The sequence below is a fragment of the Protopterus annectens genome, chromosome 9.part0 (assembly GCF_019279795.1).
Source record: "Protopterus annectens isolate FY-2018-M chromosome 9.part0, PAN1.0, whole genome shotgun sequence".
Lineage (NCBI taxonomy): Eukaryota > Metazoa > Chordata > Ceratodontiformes > Protopteridae > Protopterus > Protopterus annectens.
In genome coordinates this window covers 850,002,384-850,025,230 of record NC_056743.1, presented here as the reverse complement: position 1 = coordinate 850,025,230, position 22,847 = coordinate 850,002,384, and the positions used below count along the sequence as shown (strand labels likewise).

Genomic DNA, 22,847 nt, shown 5'->3' with positions numbered 1-22,847 from the left:
AACTATTACACCCTGGCTGTACCAATACACCCTGTCCTTCTACTTCAAACATCAAAGAGTCCATTGTCACTCAATTCAACACTCATTTTATCCAGTTAGTTTTATCACTAATCAATGATCACTTCACTTCACCACTCCAACTTTTATCTGTTCTTGAAAACAAAATACTGTTTTTTTAGTTTTCAGCCTGTCCCAACATCAGCCATAAAAAATTACTAGCCATGTTAAAAGCAACAATCTCGGCTACTGAGTTCTTCAAAATAGGTGCAGAAGTACTAGCCTTCCCTGTCTCCATTCTAATCAGCCAGTCAATAACTGAAAACAATGTCCCATCCAGCTGGAAAAAATCCATTTTTATCCCCCTTCACAAAGGAGGCTCTTCAACAGAGTTAACAAACTATACACCTATTGCTGTCCTATAACTCCTGTCTAAAATCCTTGAAAAATATATTCACTCCCAGCTTATGAAACATATAACCAAACACAACCTGTTCTTCAACACCCAGCATGGTTTCAGGCCTAACCACAATATTACTACTGCCCTCCTCAACTTCAACAATATAATAAACCAATACAGAAATGAGAAAAATCTTGTTTCTTCACTTTTTCTTGACCTTTCCAAAGCATTTGGCACAGTTTCTCACCAATAGCTCCTCTCTGAACTTGCAACACTAGGTCTCACTTACGCCTCCCTCTCTTGGTTTCACAGTTGTTTATGCAGTCATCAGCAGGCAACTAAATTGCAATAAAACTTTTCAGCATTTCAACCAATCTATGTTGGTGTTCCCCAAGGGTCAATACATGGCCCCTTTCTACTTAATATTTTCATAAATAAACTTCATACTGCTACAATACTTGCCATTCTCATACAATATGCCGACAATTCAACCTTTATCTGTTGTGCCCCATCCATATCAAAATTGCAGGAAATCACTCAAAAACCATTGACTTACATCGAAATATGGCTAACAAATTCTAGCTTGCTGCTTAACACCAAAAACAAACAAAAAAACAAACAAATGCTATTTACTCCAAAACAACACTGTAAGGAGAAACAAACATTTCATTACCTCAAGTAATAACACAAAAATAGAAACTATAAGCCAAACTAAACTACTCGTTGTCATAATAGACGACAACCTCAGATTTGATCACCACATACTTCATTCCATCAAGAAAACTCAGCAAAAACTCAGCTTCCTCTATAGGGTAAAACACTACCTGACAGATCAAGCAAGGATTACCTTAGCAGCAACATACCTCCTTCTTTCTCTGTTATATGCTTCCCCTATTCTTATAAATATCAACACTACATATAAAACTAAACTAGCCTCCTGCTACTACAAAATAGCTAAATTTGCAACCAACCAATCTTATAAAATACACCACTGCCTTGCATTTGAACAATTAAATTGGCTTGAACTCCCAAACCAGTTGACATACTCACAACTAATCATTGTCCACAACCTACTGTACTCTCCAGACAAATACCCAGCATTACTAAATACTCTACTGTACTACTCACGCACTGGAGAACTTTGCTCTAGCAGTAACATTTTACTATTTATCAGTAAGACACTCAATACTGCTGGGGACTCTCCGTTCTCATTATGTGCTAGAATTCTGGAATGAAATCCCCACACAGTTAAAACAGAAAATGTAAATAGTTTCAAAACTTTGCTTAAACAGCATCTCTGCTAAAGATGGCTCTGTTCTTCCTGCTCTCCTGGCTAGCTTTGCCCAGATTACTTTTCTCTGACTCTTACAGCCACTTTCCTTTCCAGTCTTTTTGTAGCTTATCGCTCCTCTGCTCACTGCATTATTCCCTAAACTCTTACTTTCCCCCTTCTATAAACTCCACCACTAGCTGTAATTCTTCCTCTGTCCATTTATCTTCCTGCTCATTTCCATACCTTGTCTTTTCATATCTCTCATAATTTTTTAAACTACATTCTACTTTCTGTCTGTAAATTATTACTAAACTCAAAAACACCCCAGTTTGATTTTTTTCCTGTAGCCATCATGCTGTAAATACATTAACTGTTGATATATGTTATTTCTCTATTTAATAATTAGCCAATTTATGTTAATTTTTCACTTTTTTGTGGTAAATGTTATGTTCATGTAAGAAATATTTAAAAATATTTAAAAATCATGTAAATATGCTCATGTATAGATGTTGTTACCCTGCAATTATAAATGTACATCATGTGTAGCACAAAAGTGGAGCTTTTCTCCCTGGGCCTCCGCTGAAAATGGGTTTTGCCCAGTCGGACTTTTCCTGGTCAACAAAGACAAATAAATAAATAAATTACTTGAGTATTCAACATAGTACGTTTTGCTCATGGCATAATATTACTATGGTATTATATAATTTATTTATTTAAAGAAAGTTCAAATATTTTTTAAAGAAATTGATTGGAGTTAATTTACAGAAAATTGTGTATGTACTCATTACTGTCTCTGGAGCATGTATTTACTTTGGCTAAAATGGACTGATTTTGTTTCACAGTGAAGAGCTCTGTGTACACATTTAGAAAATGTGTTTTAATCCCCATACCTGAAAGACTGTGATATGTATGATACCCATGTCTGGTTTAGGCATCATTAAGGTAAAGTTCAAGTTATGATATGTGTGTGTGTGTGTGTGTGTGTGTGTGTGTGTGTGTGTGTGTGTGTGTGTGTGTGCACACGTGCGAGCATGTGTGTGTCTGTGCGTACACGCGTGCGAGTGCATGTGCATGTGAGTGTGTGTATGTATCTGTATCTGGCAATTACTTTAGAGAAATAAGACTCAACTGTTAACAGGCTGCTTCCTGTAATCAAGGGTACAGACTTTTATTCTTTCCACCTCTGTTTGCCTGGTTTGTGATGCTGTACAAATCACTTAAGCAGTTATTGTTCCCAGGTCACCTCTTTAAAGGGGCACTTTGTCAAGTGGACTTAGTTGTTAACAAATAAATAAAATCTAAGAGTGTGTGTGTATGTCTGTCTGTGTGTATCTGTTGGGAAGGTTGCAGCAATTCTCTTAATCCTGCTGCGCTTGGTTGGTTAATTTGCAATTCTTCCAATTTTAAGCCACCAAGGAAGAACTAAATAGCCAACTAGACAATGGAATTAAGACAACTGTTGTCCTACTGCTGTATGATAGACATTATATCATGGTTCACATTAATGAGCCATTAGGTGTTTGAGTCTCATTGTGATAAAATTTCTTAAAAAGCTTCTGGAATAAGACTCAGTTGCTGAGCAAGAACATGCAGCAATCCTTAAACAGTACTGAATTATAATATTAATCGTTTACCGATCCAGAAGTATAGAAAAACACAGAACATGAAGGAAACACACACACACACACACACACACACACACACACACACATGCAAGCACACATGCGCATGCACACATATAAAGTAGTCCATTTCCAGCATGGAACCCACAATCTGAAATACAGTAAGGCAAATCAGTAGAGCTGTTAACTGGCAGATTCCCAATATTTGCTTCTTGTCAAGCCATAACTTTGCACCTTGCTTACATTGTTAATGTAAGTACTGCAGCAATTTCTTAAGATACATTGCCCCTTCATCCATTCAGCATCACAAACTTTAAAATACATTTCCTCCACCATTTTACATCTGATGGGGGGATGGTATTAATGGCATAATGCCAAGAATCGAGCCTGAAGAAAATACTAGTGATAGTTTCCTACTATTTGTGTAGAAAACAAGCAATAAGGAAAAGAACTGTATGACACTCACTTTTGAAAAGTAAAGGCCTAGATGAAATCCATGGTGTTTTCCACAAAATGATAAAACTTCAGGAAGTAGGGCCAAATTGTTTGGCAGTCAGAAGGTATTTAGGAAATGTTCTTTATGTGCAAGATGAAAAACCTCCATTTATACTGTTGTAAATATGGGTTACAGTACCAACACTTGTTCTTTTTTTCCAGATAGATTTTGTCTTACACTATAACCAAAACTAGACCACATTTAAAACATGCCAAGCACTGCATGGCTATAATTAATTAATTAATTAATTAATTAATTAATTAATTAACATGAATTTGAATCAACGTCTTATAGCAGTAATCATTGTGCCTTCTTTGGGTTGTTGTGCTTTTGTTATCTTTCTTAGATCATTCAAATTATCTGTAGCTTGTGGTCTGGGCATTTTTTTCTTTTGGAACACATATAAACCCTCATATTCTTTTGGCCTCATCTTGCTTGTTTAAGACTATTCGAACTGCTGTCATTATAATCTGTCGATGCCCATATTCAGGTACTGCCACTTGGGATTTATTTCACACAAATGCACATTAGCCCAAGTGTTGCAATTTATGTTACACAAAGGCACACTAGTTCTGCAAAGCCAGACTGTTTAAACTGAGCAAACAAGAACAGAATTTACTTTTATCCATAGACAGCTCGTCACCCAGTAGTTCTACTCACTTTGCTGTGTACACCTCATCTGAGCGTGTTAAAAAATACCTCTCAACCTCTTAATGCCAGGATCAAGGACAAACTCAAAACATAATGAAAGACACGGTTTCAAAATCAGAGACATATTTATCTTCTATACTTAGAAGTGTCTGAAGGATATAAGTCTGAAACTCTAATGTCTGTCATTACTTAGTGACTAAAATCCTCAATGAGTTGCCAGAAGCCACAGCTCTCATGTACAACAGACCAAAATATTTGGCAAAATCAGGGTCATTCTATGAAATCAGTGTTAACTTAGAGCAATGCAATTTCAGCTTTGTTTCACATGAACATTAACAATTTCCTGCAAAGCCAGATGGTTTATGTAGCAAAGAGTGTATGTTACTTTCATCCATAAGGGGGCACCACCTCCGCCCAGCAGTTGCATGCACTTTGTCATGTGCATCTCATCTAACTGATAAAAAATAATACCTCTCAAATCTTACACAAGAATCGGGGATATAAAGACAAAAATAAATAAATAAATAAATAAATAAATAAGGAAGCAATGAAGGAGAAAGATGCCAAATCAGGGACACACTTTTAATAGTGCTTTGCTGTAGAGTAACAGTATTTGCATTGTCATGAATTTTCTTAAGGATATAAAGTATGAAAGAATGTCTGCTGTCATTTAGCAACTGTTATCCTCAATGATTTGCCAGAAGACCAATATTTTATGAGGATCAGACCAACAATTATAAGGCAAACTCAGGGATATTCTGTGAAGCTGGGACAGTTTCAACCTTTTTTTCACGTGACCACTTGCCAGAGAATAAATATTTCAATATATTTCATACAAATTCATGCTAGTCCAGTAAAAACAGATTTTAACATGAGCAAACGACAAGAGGGTAGGTAGTGTTCATCCACAACCACCACCCCCAGATTTAGTTTCTGCTAGCTTCAATGGTTTGCCAAAGAGCAAATATTGAATGAGGCACAGACTCAAAACAAACAGAAAAATCTAGGACAGTTTCAACATTGCTTTGCCTAAAGGCAGCAGTCAGAAAGTACACAGTCCAACCTATTTTACACAAATGAAATCAGACTTTATACTGAGTAAACAAATATGCTTCTTTCATCCATAGCCAGTCCGTAATCACTTATTTAGGTAACTTGACTGCAGTTCTTACCTCAGTTTTATATCTGGTTTCTTGTGAGGATGCCAAAAAGAAACACTTTCCTTGTGTTAGCATGACCCACTGGTACACTTTAAAGGCAACAATCGACACAGTGACACAGTATACAGCTCTTTACTGTACTAGGTAATATCCTTGGACGCTTATCGCCTTCCAAATGAATAGAAAGTTGCCGCAAGTTTATTTATTTTTAAGCAAAACAAGCATGTTTTTAAATAAAGAAATACAGTGTCCCAAAGTGAACATTATCAGTGACCCATGCTGCACAAATGATACACACTTTGAGTATACAGATGTAATTACAATCAGTGTCTGTCACTTGTTTTAAACTGAAAATGAACAGGCTCCATTCAGGCTTCAGTCTTATCATGTCTAACCTTTACAGTAGTGGGTATGTACTGCAAAACAAAGAGTGCACATCATTTATTGTTTAAATAGATCACACTTGGGATTTAAGGACATGATCTTTTTATTATACAGACTAACTCTAAACACTTACAGGGAATGCACTGTTGCCCTTATTGGAAACAGCTGACACAGAGAGAATTGCATGCCTTCAATGTCATGTTACTGCTAGATTTGGGTATTGGTGTTGGAGGAGCAAAAAACTCTGGATTATTTTCTTAAGTTTAGGTCTTAAGACTGTAGTGGGATAGTCAGCTGTCATTGCCACTAATGTATGTCGGAATTGGGAGACTGGTCTCCACATTTTTGTTCTATATTATGAACATATTTTAGTCAGTGCAACCTGACTGGTAAGAAATTTAACTGTTTGAGCTTTCAGTGGCAAAAAATATGTTGTTAGGAAAAGAAACACATTTTTCCTCAAAGAAAGCATTTATATTTGACTTTTGTTGAAAATGTGTAGCTGCCATCATCAAAAAAGTACTTCAGTAAATGTTAGCCATTGCCACCCTTATGATATTATTAATATTTATGCTTCAAATCTTTCTGGGCTACAGATATAGCTATACTTGTTGTTATGTGTTGCTTGTCGCTGCCACTGATGTGAGAGATGATTGGCATCTGGGAATGTGAGGACAGAGACAACAGTCATTGGATCTGCTTCATTGCCAAATAGGTCAGATGGCTACCAGAGGAAAGTCTTGTGAGTAAAAGCACTGGTCCCAACAGGTTAAAGTAAAAGAAAGTCTACATGAGTTTAATTCAATAATAATTTCAAGAAATGCAAACAGGCCTCAAGAGAAGAACATAAAGGAAATATACACTGCTGTCCTTACTATGGGTGTCCAACATCCTGACCCACATTAAAATTTTACACTGATAATTTTCAGAGCCGAGTGTTTGACCTAGCACTGCAGACATCTTTCTCGCCATCTTCTCACTCTTTCTCTGAATCACCAGTGCTTTCCATTGCTCCTTACACATGGCAACTGCTTTGCAAACAAAGGACACACACACACACACACACACACACACACACACACACACACACACACACACACACACACACACACACACACACACACACACACACACACACACACACACACACACACACACACACACACACACACACACACTTCCCAGGGAAGGATGGAAAATTCTCCAATTCCCCATACTTTCTTCCTGGCATTGTAGTAATGTGCACTTTAGCAATGGCTAGAGTCCAAACATACCAGATACCTGATGTTCTTGATGTTTAGTCAAATTTCAAATCAATATCTTTCACTAGTAGCACACGTAATCAATCTATCTAAAAGGAAGACACAACTTGCCGGTCCGTGGTGCCCAATAATGATAAAACTCTTGTCAAATAATAAATGTAAATACATATATAAATAATAAATTCAAGCCACAAGACCTTAAAAGTGAATAAAAGTGAATAAATCAAACTTGCATTAAATAATAAATAAAACAATGCTAATACAAATTAAATATCCAGAGATCAAAACTGTACATAGAAAAAGGAAAATAACAATCAGATACAGACAGAATAAGTATAGAAAAAACTTAATATACAGCTAAATCTATATCACAGCTGTAGCTTATCAAATAAATAGTGACCCTTAACTACTGTAAGGTAAGGAAACTAACAAAAGGCAGAACTCAAAAGCAAACCTTCACAGATCTCCCAAGTATATATATATATATATATATATATATATATATGTGTGTGTGTGTGTGTGTGTGTGTGTGTGGTCCCTGTTAGAACATCAAGGCACAACAAAGAAGCGCTGTAAAACTGAAATTGAAAAAGATTGAACTGTGCAGTTAAGTGATTGTGTGAGATCACAGTATAGTTGGGTATGGGTTTTGTGCATTCCTAGCTGCAGTGCGACCTTGGAGTTGGTGTATATAAGCACATGGGGGGTAAAGGGGGTCTTGCCTCCTACAAAAGCTTTTATAGCCAATGTTTTCAGTTTCAGTGTTGTGGGCACTTTGATATTGTGCCTTTCTGATCTCCTGGGTTCCCTGTTATAAACATTGATGTTATGAACATTTGAAATTCTAGTAGGACCCATATATATATATATATATATATATATATATATATATATATATATATATATATATATATATATGTGTGTCTGTGTGTGTGTGTGTGTGTGTGTGTGTGTGTGTGGTGCATGTGTATATATATATATATATATATATATATATATATATATATATGTGTGTGTGTGTGTGTGTGTGTGTGTGTATATATATATATATATATATATATATATATATATATATATATATATATATATATATATATTTATATACACACAAACACACACACACACACATATAACTTCAAATGTCAGTCATACACTAAAAACTGTTCGAATCGCAAAGATTCAAGTATTCTATACTTTGAGCAACAAAGATTCAAAGTAAAACAAAATCTACTTTTTTTGCAGAGGACATTCCCTATGTGGGGGCTATACCCTCCCACTCTCTAATAATTATATATACAAAATATACCAAATCTGAAATTGTAACACAGTGGAGAAAGGGTAAATTCTCCAGTCCCCACTGTACTCCGATTTTGTAGTAAAAAAGCTAGTATGTGTGATCAGCTTATTTTTGATCAGCTGTGCAAGCTGTTTTCAGTGTGAAATGTTAACTTCTCAATGGAACTATATGTGTGTATATATATATATATATATATATATATATATATATATATATATATATATATATATATATATATATATATATAAGGTGCAGGGTTTGAGTCTCACAAGGGATAATTGGCTAGGCTTAAAATACACACACATAATGCACATACACACACACAGATACATTTTCTCATCTCCCTCCAGTACAAAAGCCAGGATCTTCAGATTAAATCATCTTACATTTCTACACAGAAATTGGTGCAATTACATTATTATATCACTGGAAGCTAAAATAGCTCATTTGGGTGAGTGTTAGACTGAACATCTAAAGGACCCAGGTTTGATCCTGGGCTTTGGCACAGTTTTGGGGTAGGGGTTGGAATAATGATTGAGGTCTTTACCTCAAAGATATAAGGTACAAGGTTTGATTCTAGCCTCTGGTTATTGGCTAGACTTGTAATAGTCTACAAACCGAAAACCCAGTATTTGCCTATGAACCTGTGAATCAGCTTACATTAGCTCCTGTCCCATATTAATGACTGTTCTCTTTCACAGTTCTGGTGAAATGCTTCTGTGGAGTACACTATAATTGCATTTTATGACCTCTGGCTTTCTAGTCTCCAAATCTTTGTGTGACTTAATTACATGCAAGCAATGAAATCCTTTCCTGAGAAATTACAGAAAGCTACATTTTATATTTCAAATGTATTTCTTGTTAAGGAAAATGAAACTTACATTGCAGATAAAAATAGAGTTCAAATATAGTTTATAAAGGTTCCAAAACCTGTGATAAGAAAGAAAAAATATTCTTCACATTCTGAAATATGTTTTCTTTAGCTTAGCACCACATGGCAACACACATGACATGATTTATATAACAATAGGTATTATGAAGTAGCATGCAGTCACTTTCTAGAAGAAAAATTGTTAGGGTAAGTTGCATTTTTGTATCGCTGTGTTGAGACAGCAGTACAAGAACAGTGTTTTAAATTTATGTTTTTCCAGCACGAAATCCCCACAAACAATGGTACAGGACATAAATAAGTGTACAAGGGAACAGTCTTCTGCTTCCCGGACATATGTAGACTCCAGGTCAAATAATTTGTCTGATTTATCTCACTCAACTAATTCCAAGGAGAATATCAATGAGAAGTTGGACCAGTTGGAAAATAGTTCAGTTATCCAAAGACCCAGAACAATTACATATGATGGGTTTAAAGTTTTTAACTACACAGAGATAGAGATAGATTCTGATTTTGCCAAACTTTTGAGTAAGGGAATGAAGTTTATTCCCATGGTTGGATGGAATTTAGTGGATAACATCAAGGAAATTAAGATGTATTGTAGAAGACTTAATTTAGCTTTACAATTCGATAAAAATGATACAAAAGAAGTGAGAAACAAGGGTATAGCGGGTACAGATCTTATAAAGAAAAGTACATACATTCCCGTGACCAATCCACAGGTACATAATTTTGAAAAATTAGTTTGTAATGACATTTATTGGACATATAATAATTTGAGGAAGAATGGGAACAACTTGACTAACTTAAATGATAACCTTTCACTATCTGAAAGACAGTGTTTATCTAAGATCATGTGTAATAAAGATATAAGAATAATGAAGCCTGATAAGGGAGGCGGGGCAGTAATTTTTTATACTGACGAATATAATCAGGGTATTCATAACCTCCTTTATGATTCAGGCAACTATGAAAATATTTCTATCAATCAAATCAATATTGGACATAAGAGAATAGATTTAAGTATAGAAGAATACCTCATAGACAATAGGATATCCAATGACACTTATTCATTTTTGAAAACTGACCATCCAGTATTGGCGAAGATGGTAGGAATCCCCAAAGTACATAAATCCCTTGAGAATCCACCCTTTCGTCCTATAGTTTCAGGTTCTAGGTCCAAAACCTTTAATATTGGTAAACTGATAGATAGATGCTTAAAAAGCATTTATAATATTATTCCGCACATCATGAAGGATTCATGGAAATTTTTGGGAGAATTAACCAAGGATAAATGGAGTCCTAATTTAATATATCTTACCATTGATGTTGTTGATTTGTTTTCGAGCATTCCGAAAGATGAAGGTCTGGAATTTTTTGCCAGCAGTCTGAGGAAACATTCAGGCTACTCTTGGGATAAGATATGTTTAATTTGTGATATGATGTCCCTGGTACTTGATAACAATTATATACTATTTCAGGGGGAATATTTCAGACAAACCAAGGGAGTGGCAATGGGAGCAGCTTGTGCTCCCATTTTTGCGAACATGGTCATGTTAGAATGGGAGTCTGAATTTGTATTTAAAAGTGAATTTTTTTCTGATATAGTATATTATGCCAGATATTTGGATGACATATTTATTTTATGGAATGCATCTGTGGACAGATTACACAAATTTATGGAATTCCTTAATAACACTACAGAATTTTTGAAATTCACACATAATTATAGTTACACGGAAATTCCATATTTAGACATATTACTTAGTCATGATGAGGAAGGATTTATATCAAAAGTATACAGAAAATCCACATTTTCGAATGACTATATCCATTATAGTAGTAACCATCCCCCACATGTCTTCAAAAATGTGATTAAAGGACAATGCATTCGAGCTGCAAGGATGTCATCTACAAGGGACATCATGGAGACCGAGCTTAGACTTATTAAAGATTTATTTCTAAGTCGAGCCTATCCAGAAAATATGGTCCAAGATGTCATCAAATATGTACAGAAAGAGTGGGGATGTAAGTACTTACCACTTTTAGGATGTTATAAAATGGAGAAACAGACAATATTGGAGAAAGAATATAGTGGAAGAGTATGTGTACTCACGTACACACCCAATACATATTTAATAAGAGAAATTTTGGAAAGGCATTGGGAAGTAATAATAACAATGGATGTAGAACAAATATTAGGAGAATTTCCTTAATGTGTTTTTAAGACAGCCCCTAATATGAAAAATATATTGGAAAGAGTATGCTATAAAAAGGATGAAGGGGATAGATTTAATGGTACATCTAAATGTGGAAGATGTCAACAGTGCAAGTATATTAATGTAGCTAAGACCATTAAGTTGGATGATATTAACCATACCATCATCAAATGTAGGACGGGTAATTGCAACACGAAACAGGTGGTCTATGCAGCAGTATGTAAAAAATGCAATGCACATTATATTGGAAAAACAGAAAGACAGCTGAAAAAGCGAATATATGAACACCAATATAAAATACAGAAATGTGATACTAAAAATGCATTGTATAGACATATCCTAGATAAAGGGAATGACCATGGTTTTTTATTTGCAATTATTGATCAGGTTACTAGTTTACCATTTGGAGGGAATTGGAAAATGCAGTTGGCACAGTATGAAAGTAGATGGCAAATCTTTACTGATTCCACCAGGAAACCTGGTTTAAATGAATTTATTAGTATTAAACCTTTTTTAGCCCTTTCATAAGATGACATGGATTATGTATAACATTTTTTATAGCCACTTATAATTTCAGCTTTATGCAGTCTATAAGAATACATATTAATGTAATTATTATGACTATCTTATTAATTATGACTATGACTATCTATAATTTTAAAATAATTTTAAAATATATATTGTTATATTATAGATAGATATGATTATTGAGCATAGTATATTCATATATTAATTGTTTATCAGTAAATGCTTTTATAAGTAATGTATAGTATAGTGACACACTTTATGGTATTACACTTCTTATAACTTTGCAATTTTTTATAATGTGTTATAATTTCAAACAATACAATTGAAACAGTTTGAAGGACCAGTCTATTATTAACATTATGTCATTATGTCATTTTATTTTATTTTATTGTATTGATATGTATGCCTTTAAGGTTTTTGGCGGTTTTTTAACCTAATAATGCACTTAATTAATTTAGTAGATGACTATAAAAATAGGAGATTGTATAACAATTAATTGTTCTGAGGAAGACTGTGGTACAGTTGAAAGCGCTAAACCTTCTACATTTTTGTTCTGTGTTCGTGTAGGAATAAATTATTATTTGCATCCTTGGTGTATGAGCAGTGTATTCAACTTCAGCTAATCCAGGTAGAGTTCAAATATAGTTTATAAAGGTTCCAAAACCTGTGATAAGAAAGAAAAAATATTCTTCACATTCTGAAATATGTTTTCTTTAGCTTAGCACCACATGGCAACACACATGACATGATTTATATAACAATAGGTATTATGAAGTAGCATGCAGTCACTTTCTAGAAGAAAAATTGTTAGGGTAAGTTGCATTTTTGTATCGCTGTGTTGAGACAGCAGTGCAAGAACAGTGTTTTAAATTTATGTTTTTTTTCTCATGTTAAATCTTAAAAGCCTGCTATGGAATAATCTTGCAATTAAAATTGCATGACAATTAATATCTAGGTGTTGCCTGATTTACAGACAGACCAATATTTTATAAATTATTTAACAGACTTGACCTTTTAAATGTGGGAAGATTAAGTTACTGTCAGCACAGGAATGGATAAAATATATATAGAGTTAATAAGTTAACAAACGTTTGCTTTAAACTGTCATTGTCAAACAAGCATTAGTCCTTGTAAACTGCATAATATGGTGAAATTTTATCAGTTTGCATAGCATATCAAAATAATATTTCACATTCTAGTGGAACCACTGTTATGTGGCTGGAATAAAAATACTCACTAAGTTTATTTTAGGCAGATAAGAAAATAATCTGTGCTAAGGGAAAGATGTGCATCAAACCTTGCAGTCTGAGCAAAGGGACTGTAAATATTACTAAAAATAGGTAGAGCTGACCAGATCCCAAGATGGAACAACTACATGATATACCACAACTGCTAAATATAAGAAGGCTAAGGTGAGAAGAGACCTTGGTGGGAAAAGTGGACGACTTGCCATCCTTTGCAACATTGCTAGGTTTGCATCTGCAACTACATATAGTCTGCAGTGTAATTTTAGTGAAATATGAAGTTGTCATGATTCATGGTATGGCTGATATTAAGTATTAATAAGACCAACTCTTCTCTTATGTATAGGACAGAGTCTTCTCTTGTGTTTAACTCACCAGGGGATATTCTAAGAAAGTCATCTTAAATAGTAAGTGGTCTTTTAATGCTTAGGATGTCAGGTATACATAGGTCTTCTCTAAGAAAGGTAATACAGAGAAGAGAGATAGGATTGATAAAGTATTCTGTGAGATAAGCCTCAAAGCTCTTCAATTTTCTGTGAGGAGTCTTTGTATTTTTCACTTGCACCAGATGGCATGTAAGTTACAGAACATCTATGGTACAGTACTCCATAATCTGTCTGATAAGATCTGTGTACTAGGTCATTTCTACTGCACTATTTTTGCCTAAAGCTAATGTCTATAGGGAGATAGTGTCAGAAAGGGTAAGGACAATGACACAAGTCTGCATATTTGTTGAACCAGCCAGTGGAGTTAATTTTGACATCTGAAAAATGATGCCAAAAAAGATGAGGTCCCAGAATACAGCCATGAACAGGGACATAACTAGAGTGTGGCAAAGGGGGCAGCCACCCTAGGTGCAAGGTGTTACGGGTTGTAATCATCAGAAGTGCACTATCTGCAGAAATTAATTTTGCTATCAGGACTGAAACGCTCAATTCCAATAGCATAGCAAGGGGGGGGGGGGGTGAGGGAGGCAGCTTCCCCCAGGCACAAGGTGTTGTGGGGGTGCAATCCTGAAGTACAGTTCCTGGATTCTTCAAGTTCTTTTTGTGCCAGCATTTTTGAATGCCACTACAGAAAGGGAGTTCAGCACATCAGCACTTTGTGTGCAGTATGCCATAGCAAGCCAGCTGATACAAATGTAGCAAATGGCTTGCTACAGTTTAAAAAAAAAACAGCAAAAGTTATTTATCTTTTGTTTGTTTTGCTCCAAGCTGTGTGTCTTAAAGAGCCAGCCATTCATAGTGAAGCAAACTTTGTTTGTTGTTATGCCAGTGAAGAGCATGGAATGCACCTTTTTTTTTGCTTTTTTCTTCAGCTGAAAAGCTGGGGCTGGGAGGGGTGTGTATTTGGCTTACACTGTCAATGGAAAATAGCTCAGAGAGGAGAGCAGATCTATTTGGTGAGGTGGGGCAACCTCTGCTTGCATCAATGCTTCATGTGTGGTATAGGTTGTAGCAAATGGTTTGGCACAGTTTTTAAAAGTAGAAGATATTTTTTTTTGTCCTTAGCTAGTAGTTTATAGGCAAGCCCCACACTCCTTTGAGAGAGAAGAAGAAAAGTGCGAAATCAGAAAAATGACCTTTATTTTTGCTCCTTAGCTTGGATTTGAGGGTGCAAATTGGAGATCAGGGAAAAACTGACCTTGGAATTCTGGAGTGCTAGATTGAGGTACTCTACTTGTGATAAGTGATAGTGAGGGTAAGAGTCCTATTTTTACCTCTGTCTACAACCATGTAACCAATTGTGAACCCATGTTATTGTTTCATTTACCTTTAGATGCATGAACTTATACACAGTTCTGTCCAGGTTATGATATTAAACAATTCAGACAGATTGTGGTAAGCTGCATGGACTGATATAACCTTCATCCATGGTGGTGTTCACCCATTTAAACCTGACTAATGGTTAAGCATGCAAGATCCCCATTGACATAACCTTATTGCATTAACTTACAGAGAACATTTCCTTTGCATGAGTAAGTTCTGTGATAATTTTGTCCATTAGCTTGTGTTTGAACTTCTCCTCTGATTATTGTGACAGCAAGAGAATTATTAACAGCCACTGGAAGATATAAACTGCTGGTGAATGTATAGGTGAAAAGGTGGGGACTATACATAGGTTCACTCATAAGAGCAATTACAATATCAAAGGAAAAGTGGAACATATTCCTTGTAGTTCAGACAATAAATTACCTAAGTGAATGTTACAATGCAGTTGCTGTAAACAGTGCAAATATATAAATAATAGTGTCTTATTGCCATTGGACCTGATAACCTAACTTTTTTCATTTTCCAGTCATTATGATTGCAACATATTTGGTGTGGTTAACATTGGGCATGTCGCTCCTGCCCAGTTTTTTTTATATAGACAAAATTAAAAAGGCACTAAAAGTCAATATTTATCATAATAATTATGCTATTAAAAAGCAGGGTATCAAGGCAGAGGTGTAGCCATCTACCTAAAGGATAAGCACACATTAAGACTGGTAAAAAAATATGATATGCTTGACTCCATGTCCATATAATGATAGGAGAAATCCCTTATCATATCCTTTTTAACCTGTAGGTATTGGACCTACAGGTCCCCCACTGGGAACCAGGAACATATACCTTATACCTGAATTTACTAGAATCACTATTCCGCCCAATACTATACTCATGGGTGATTTGAATTACTCCATTTAAATGGGAAGCATACACGACCACTAACTTGCAGACTCACAGATTTCTAAACTTTGCTAATGCAAATGCCTTGGAGCAGCCAGTCTATACTCCCACGAGGGGTACAAACATCCTAGACCTGGTACTCACAAATATGGGAGAGCATTGCACCCCCACAAATATAGTGTCCTCACTAGTTAGATTGGCTCAGAAAGCGGTCTCCCTTGAAATAAATATAAAACTAGAACTCCCACCTAACCCCAAAACCTTTATGAATATTTTTTAAGGCAAACTACCTCCTGTCAAGCGATGGCATAGGTAATTTTCAAGCTCCCCCAAACCCAGAAAACACAGAAACCTGTGGGGAGGTGTACACAAAAGCCCTGTGCAAACATATAAACAATTGCATAGAAATGGCAGTACCTAACTGAAATAAGCCTAGGACAAACCACCAAAACAAGCCACCATGGATCATCCCTGGTATAAATAGGTTGTACAGCAAAAAAAAGAAAATCCTGTCTAGAAGCATGAGAAATGTGCCCAACAGTGCAAAATCTCCCCCATTAGTCTAAATAAGCAAATCAAGAGACTAGTCAATTCTTCAAAAGCAAATTTTGAGGCAGAAATAGCCTTCCAAGCTAAGGATAACCATAAGGCATTTTTTAGTTATGTCCGCAAATTTAAGGGCAACACCTAGTAATTTGCAGACTTAGTTGTAGACAGCATCACCTACACCCACCCAGAAGATACAGAAAATCTGCTGGCCGATAAATTCAGCTCAAATTTCAGTTCACCATCACCTCTATTCCACCACCCCCCAAGAAATACCCTCCTGCAGTATTTCTCTACCAATTATCACAAAAGAAGAACAGGTCACCACTGCACTCTCTAAAGCTAAAAGCATGGCTTTGATAGGTCCTGACAATATCCCAGCATGCCTCTTAAATAGCTTGAAACATGAGCTATCAGACCCACTAGGATCTCTATTTAACTACAGCTTCCAGACTTGCTTTGTCCCTGGGCAGTGAAGGACAGCAATGGTCATCCCTTTGCATAAAGGAGGATCATCAATAGACCCAGGAAATTACAGATCAATAAGTTTGACTAGTCTCATCTGCAAGGCCATGGAAAGAATAATCATGGACCTGATTAACAATGACATAGCAAATTTCCAAACACTGGACCCAACCAAGTTCAACTTCATCAAGGGCAAGTCATGCCTGCTCAATCTGGTAGACTTCTTTGAGAAAGTTACTAGGGCCATGGATGACGGTGAAATAGTACATACTGCCTACCTTGACCTGTCTAAGGCATTTGACACAATACCCTGCTTGAGTATTATAGATAAACTCATAAAATTGTGCATAAATCCCTATGTCACCAGATGGATAGCCAAATGTCTCACGGACAGGACACATTGTTAGAGTGGAAGGATCCAGATCCAGCAAGAGGCCAATTACTAGTGGTATGCATGAGGGCTCAGTGCTGGGACCTCTCCTGTTTGAAATGTGCTTCTCTGAAGTACAGGCTAATGTAGATGACTTTTTGCTGATTAAGTCTGCTGATGACTGCAAGAGGGAGGCAATCAGTGACTCCCCCAATTATGTAGATATCCTTCAGAAGGGTCTGACTCAGACAAACAATTGGTGCCAGAGCCATGCCTAAAACTAAATGAAAAAACATGCATAATTATACTGTTTAGGTAGTCAAGTACCGCTGCAAATTACAACATTAATAGCACACCCCTAAGAGTGGACCTTGAGGTGAGAGATCTAGGTACACAGATAGATAGTAGCTTGAACTTTGACCATCATGTGTCCACAGTAGTGAGAAAGTCCTTCTGTGTGGCAGATCCAAGGAAGTTATAGTCCCACCGTACTTGGCCCTCATCAGACCAATAATAACTTTTTGGCAGGTACTTGATTAGACACTTGCAACACTGGAGCAACCTCAGAGGTTCCTTACAAAAAATATGCAGGGTATAAACAACCTGTTCTATGCAGACTGACTAAAAGCCCTATCTCTTTACTCTGTCTCCTACCGACTGTTAAGGGGTGATCTATGCCTAACCTACAAGGCACTCCCAAATCCAGCCCTGATTAAACTGTTACACATTTGCCAGAAAAACTGCATGAGGATTACCCATTCCACTGATCTATACCTGGTCTGTGGCAAGAACAAAACATTTTGGAGACACAGATATATCTCGCAGAGATTACCTCTTCTGTGGACCAGGCTTCCTATTCACATAAAGCAGAGCCCTTCCCTGACCCTCTTCAAACACACTTTAGATCAATGTTTGGGGAATCATAAATTCACTTCTGGGGTGGTGCCTATGTCCCTTATGGACAGGGGCAGTCTGTAAAATACTCAAAGGAATAGGGAGCTATTTAAGCCATCCTCTAGCCCAAAGGGATTGAAAATCGGGTAAAATCCAGGTAATAATGGCTAACCTTGTAAGGGCTCTTGAGCCATATGCCTAGTAATCCCTATGAACTTATGTACCTGTAAAATGGTATGAAAATTTCAATACATTTCTGTTTTTTTTTATTTTAGAAAGAAATGTGGTGGTTGAAAAAACAAACTTTTATATAGGGAACTATGGTGACAGCTTACCTTGTGGTCTAATAAATTCCTTGGTTTGATTGACAGTGTTTCTTTAAATAATGTTTTAAGGCAGAAACACTATACAATTTATTAGATGTTCCTCATTGATGTTTTTACTTATCATGTGATAGTTTTGTTTTTTAAATTCATTGTATCTTTCACATTTATTTAAACTTTGAAGAAGTCTGTATTCATTTAAACATAAAAAACAAGTTTTAATAAATTCCTGGTGGGCCAGATTAAGTTATTTTTATTTTCACTTTAATAATGTGTTTAAGAATTTCCACTACATTTACACCTCATGGGGAAGAATGTATCAATGCAGCTATTTAAAGTATCGTGGTGGGCTGTGAATAAGTAAGTCAATAATGTATTAGTTTTTTTTCAGCTATCCAGTTTTTCTTTTCATTGATAGTATTATTTCTATTTTTCTATGCAGCACCAGAATCACTAATTCTTGACTCAGATACTGCAAATCCTCGCCTCTGGCTATCTGCTGATCTGACCCAAGTGGAATGCAGTGACAAAGAACACCAGTTCCTCAACAACTCAACCAGGTTTGACACTTTTCCTTGTGTCCTAACTTCCGAAGGCTTCACATCTGGGAAGCATTATTGGGAGATTGAAGTGCCACAGAATCCAGAGTGGATCATAGGTTTAGCCAGAGCATCTTCCAGTCGTAAAGGGAAACTCATGATTCAACCTGATAATGGGTTCTGGACTATTGGATTCTTAAGTCAAAATAACTATAAAGCTCTCACTTGTCCTGAAATGCGTTTGACGCCTATAACACCAATGCACAGAGTTGGCATTTACTTGGATTATGAAGGCAAGGAGCTCTCATTCTACAATGCCAGTAGTATGTCTTACCTCTGTACTTTCAGTGACACCTGGGAGGAAAAGGTCTATCCCTTTATATACATTAACTCTTCAAAGCCCCTGAAGATTATTCACTTCATGCTGTAGAATGGTACAGCTGCTAGAAGGATCCATCTGCTCCCCTTCCATGCACAAAGAAAATGAAGGTACTTCTGTAGAATTCCTCCAGCTTGCCTTAGATAAGTATCCCTGGACCACAAACAGAACTTAACACTCATAACAAAATGCATAGCTATGTAGTAAGGGGAGATAAATCACCTTCGTAGTATGTTTTTCTTGTTAAGTATTGAGAAATTAGCAGATGTATGTCCTTATTAGATTAATATTTTTGATATTCCAAAGCGCACTGACTGACGGTTATGTAGTCTGTCATATATAAGTACATGCTGTACATTTGTTTTTTCATTTGCTATTTTAGCACATTTGGTGCTAGGAGCTCTACTCTGAAACACCATTTTTTAAGGAAGTCTAATGGAAACACTTTTTAGTGTATTAAATATTAATCTGTAAAGACCTCTTTTTGAGATGTTCTGAAGAGATAAAACTATTATTTTACAAAATTTTCTAAGAGTGATCATGTTATCGGGCAGTGTTGTATTTGTTATGCTCTTTCAGAAGAAGAGCTGATTGGGGATAATGTGCCTATCTAATTAGTGAATAATAAATATACAAATAAACCATATTCCTGTCTTAATTTTTGCATAACTACATTATGGAAGCATTAGGGGCACTAATCAAAATTTCCAATGAGAGGATAGTTCATTGTTGCAGCCTGAGTGTACATACCAATGATGCTGTACTTATTTGTGACATCATAATTACTCATGATGCCATATGTACCCTGCAACGCTATATTTACCTTATGATGCTGTACCTATCCATGATGTTGTACTCACTTGTGATGCCATATCTATCCATGATGCCATACCTACCCTGTGAACTCCATATCTACTAAGTGATGCTGCACCTATCCATGACATCATACTTACCCTGCAACTCCATACCCATGCTGCAATGTTGTACCTACCCTGTGACTTAATACCCACCCTGTGATGCTGTACCTAAATATGATGCTTTACCTATTTGTGATGCTGTAGCTAGCTATGATGTCATAACTAGCCATCCTGCTATACCTACCCATGATGCTGTACCTACCAAGGATGCCATGACTAGCCATATCATACCTACCCATTCTGCTGTACCTACCCATGATGCTGTACCTACCTACCTGTGATGCAGTACCTGTCCATAATACTGTATGTATACATGATGCTGGTGATCTGAGTTCCATTAATGGCTCAGATAAAATAAGACTTGCAGGTGGAGGAATTTTGTAACTGGAAACTAATTCTTCATGGGGGGATTAAGGATTTTGAAGCACCTGACCCCTCCCTAGTGGAAGCCAGGAGTGCTTCAGGATGCAGTCTTAGTGAAGGGATGGATGTAGCTATATTTCCTGCTAAGATGAGTGTAAGGAAGTACAGACAACTCCTCAGTGATATTACTGCACTCTGTGCTCTTAGGGAGGACAAGTACAGGATAAGGTATAGTCCAATAAAGCCTGCAGCCTGCAGTTTGTTTTCATGGATGTCATTGAGGATTCATTGTTTAATTCTCTGACCTACCAAGAAGGAATCTGTGGAAAAGCTGTCTGACAGATGGAGTCATGAAGTGCCAGGGACAGCTCTATTACTGGGGTACACTGCACAAATGCTTTTCAGAGGAAGCATGCGCCCCCTCATCATTTCATGCAGGACTGAGACTAATGTAAGGAGCAGCATACATAATGAATCTAGCATGTTCTTTCACCGAATATCCCCTTAATAAAGAGTCACTTAGACTGAGAGCAATAAGAACAACATGCTTATATAACAAATGTGATGACACAGTAATGCTCCCTCATCATATAAGAGGCTCACTGTACCACTGCAGCACATTCATGAAAGGTGTTTAGACAGAAACATGGACAGAGACATCAGTGGTCGCTGTGACCTTGGGCCATTTAGAATTAGCTGATCTACTGGCAGAGGGGTTTTGCTCCTTCTGTGGTCATCTAGACAGCCTCAGTCCAGTGGGCTGGCCAGGAGGATTTAAATGACCAAGTAGGCAGTGACTAGCTTCTCTATCCTGGAACAAGAATGACGACTCATATCACTCAAGGGTTAATCCCCATTAGAGACCCACACAATGCCACAACAATCTGAACATTGTGTAGGCCTGCACATGTCTGTAGTATGTACAAGCTTGGAGCTACACCTGTGTCATTGCAGATGGCATGTTAGGTAAACCCTAATATCTCTGGTTTATGAGAGACATCCATCATCCCCCATTACCTCCACTTAAGATAGATTTATTTTAAACATACCATGTGGACATACCTCTCAACTGTCCCAGAATTTTGCCTCTCATTTTTAGTCTGTCCTTCATAAAATGTGTGGTTTTCTGGCAAATCACTGAGAATTGAACTCACTAAATAATGATATACATTTGATTTTAATATTTCATATCCTTCAGAAAATGCATGCTAATAGAAATCACATTATTCTAGCAACTATCTAAGTTTATAAGAGTAATGTTATTAATTTTAAGTAATAATTGTCCCTATTTATGGGCTTGTCCCCCATTATTTTAGGCTTTGCCCATATTTATTATGATAGGAGGTTGAGAGATACAGGTAAAATGCATGAGTAATCACTGGGCTAGTAATTCAGGCTTGCAGTGACAGACATAAATTACAAGACTTGGGCATAGAAATGACAGTGAGAATATAGAATAAAAGATCAGACCATTTGGAATCCAGTATCAGATTCAGGCTATAAGACCAATTATGCATCGGAAAAGAAAATCAAATCATTTATGACTTGCTAATGTTAACAGTTTGGATCAAGATTCAACAGTTATTATAAAATGTGCCATATGCATCTTTCCTGCTAATTTCTTTGATACTTATTCCCCAGAAATGCAGGTGTAAACTGCGCTGCAAGTAAGACAGATTCAAAAAGAGTGACAATAAGTGTTACCCCACACATAGATAGTTCTATGATAGAGGAGTAAATGACACAACTCTGAACTTTGCTTCAATTTGAAAGCTGGAATTAGAAGCCCCCACAACTCCCATACAAGGAACTTTCACCACCCATACTCCATAAATTTGTATAACCAGCTTTGAAGTGACTACATCTCAGTGAAAGTGGACTCTTGCCACGTTTAATGAAACTAGATTAGATTTTATGTTCACACACAATGATGTTTGCCTTAATGGCATTTGTAGCTGAT

At 36.4% G+C, this 22,847-nt stretch overlaps 1 protein-coding gene across 3 annotated transcripts in view; it reads left to right on the top strand.

Annotated features, from left to right (window-relative positions):
* LOC122811595 (zinc-binding protein A33-like) overlaps positions 1 to 20,253 on the top strand; it is a 231,444-nt gene extending 211,191 nt beyond the window's left edge. For all 3 annotated transcript variants that reach the window (XM_044083548.1, XM_044083549.1, XM_044083547.1), the window contains exon 6: positions 19,132 to 20,253. In XM_044083548.1, the coding sequence (XP_043939483.1) occupies positions 19,132 to 19,658 (527 nt within the window). In that variant the 3' untranslated portion in view covers positions 19,659 to 20,253. The remainder of the gene's footprint in view (positions 1 to 19,131) is intronic.
* Positions 20,254 to 22,847: the final 2,594 nt, after the last annotated feature.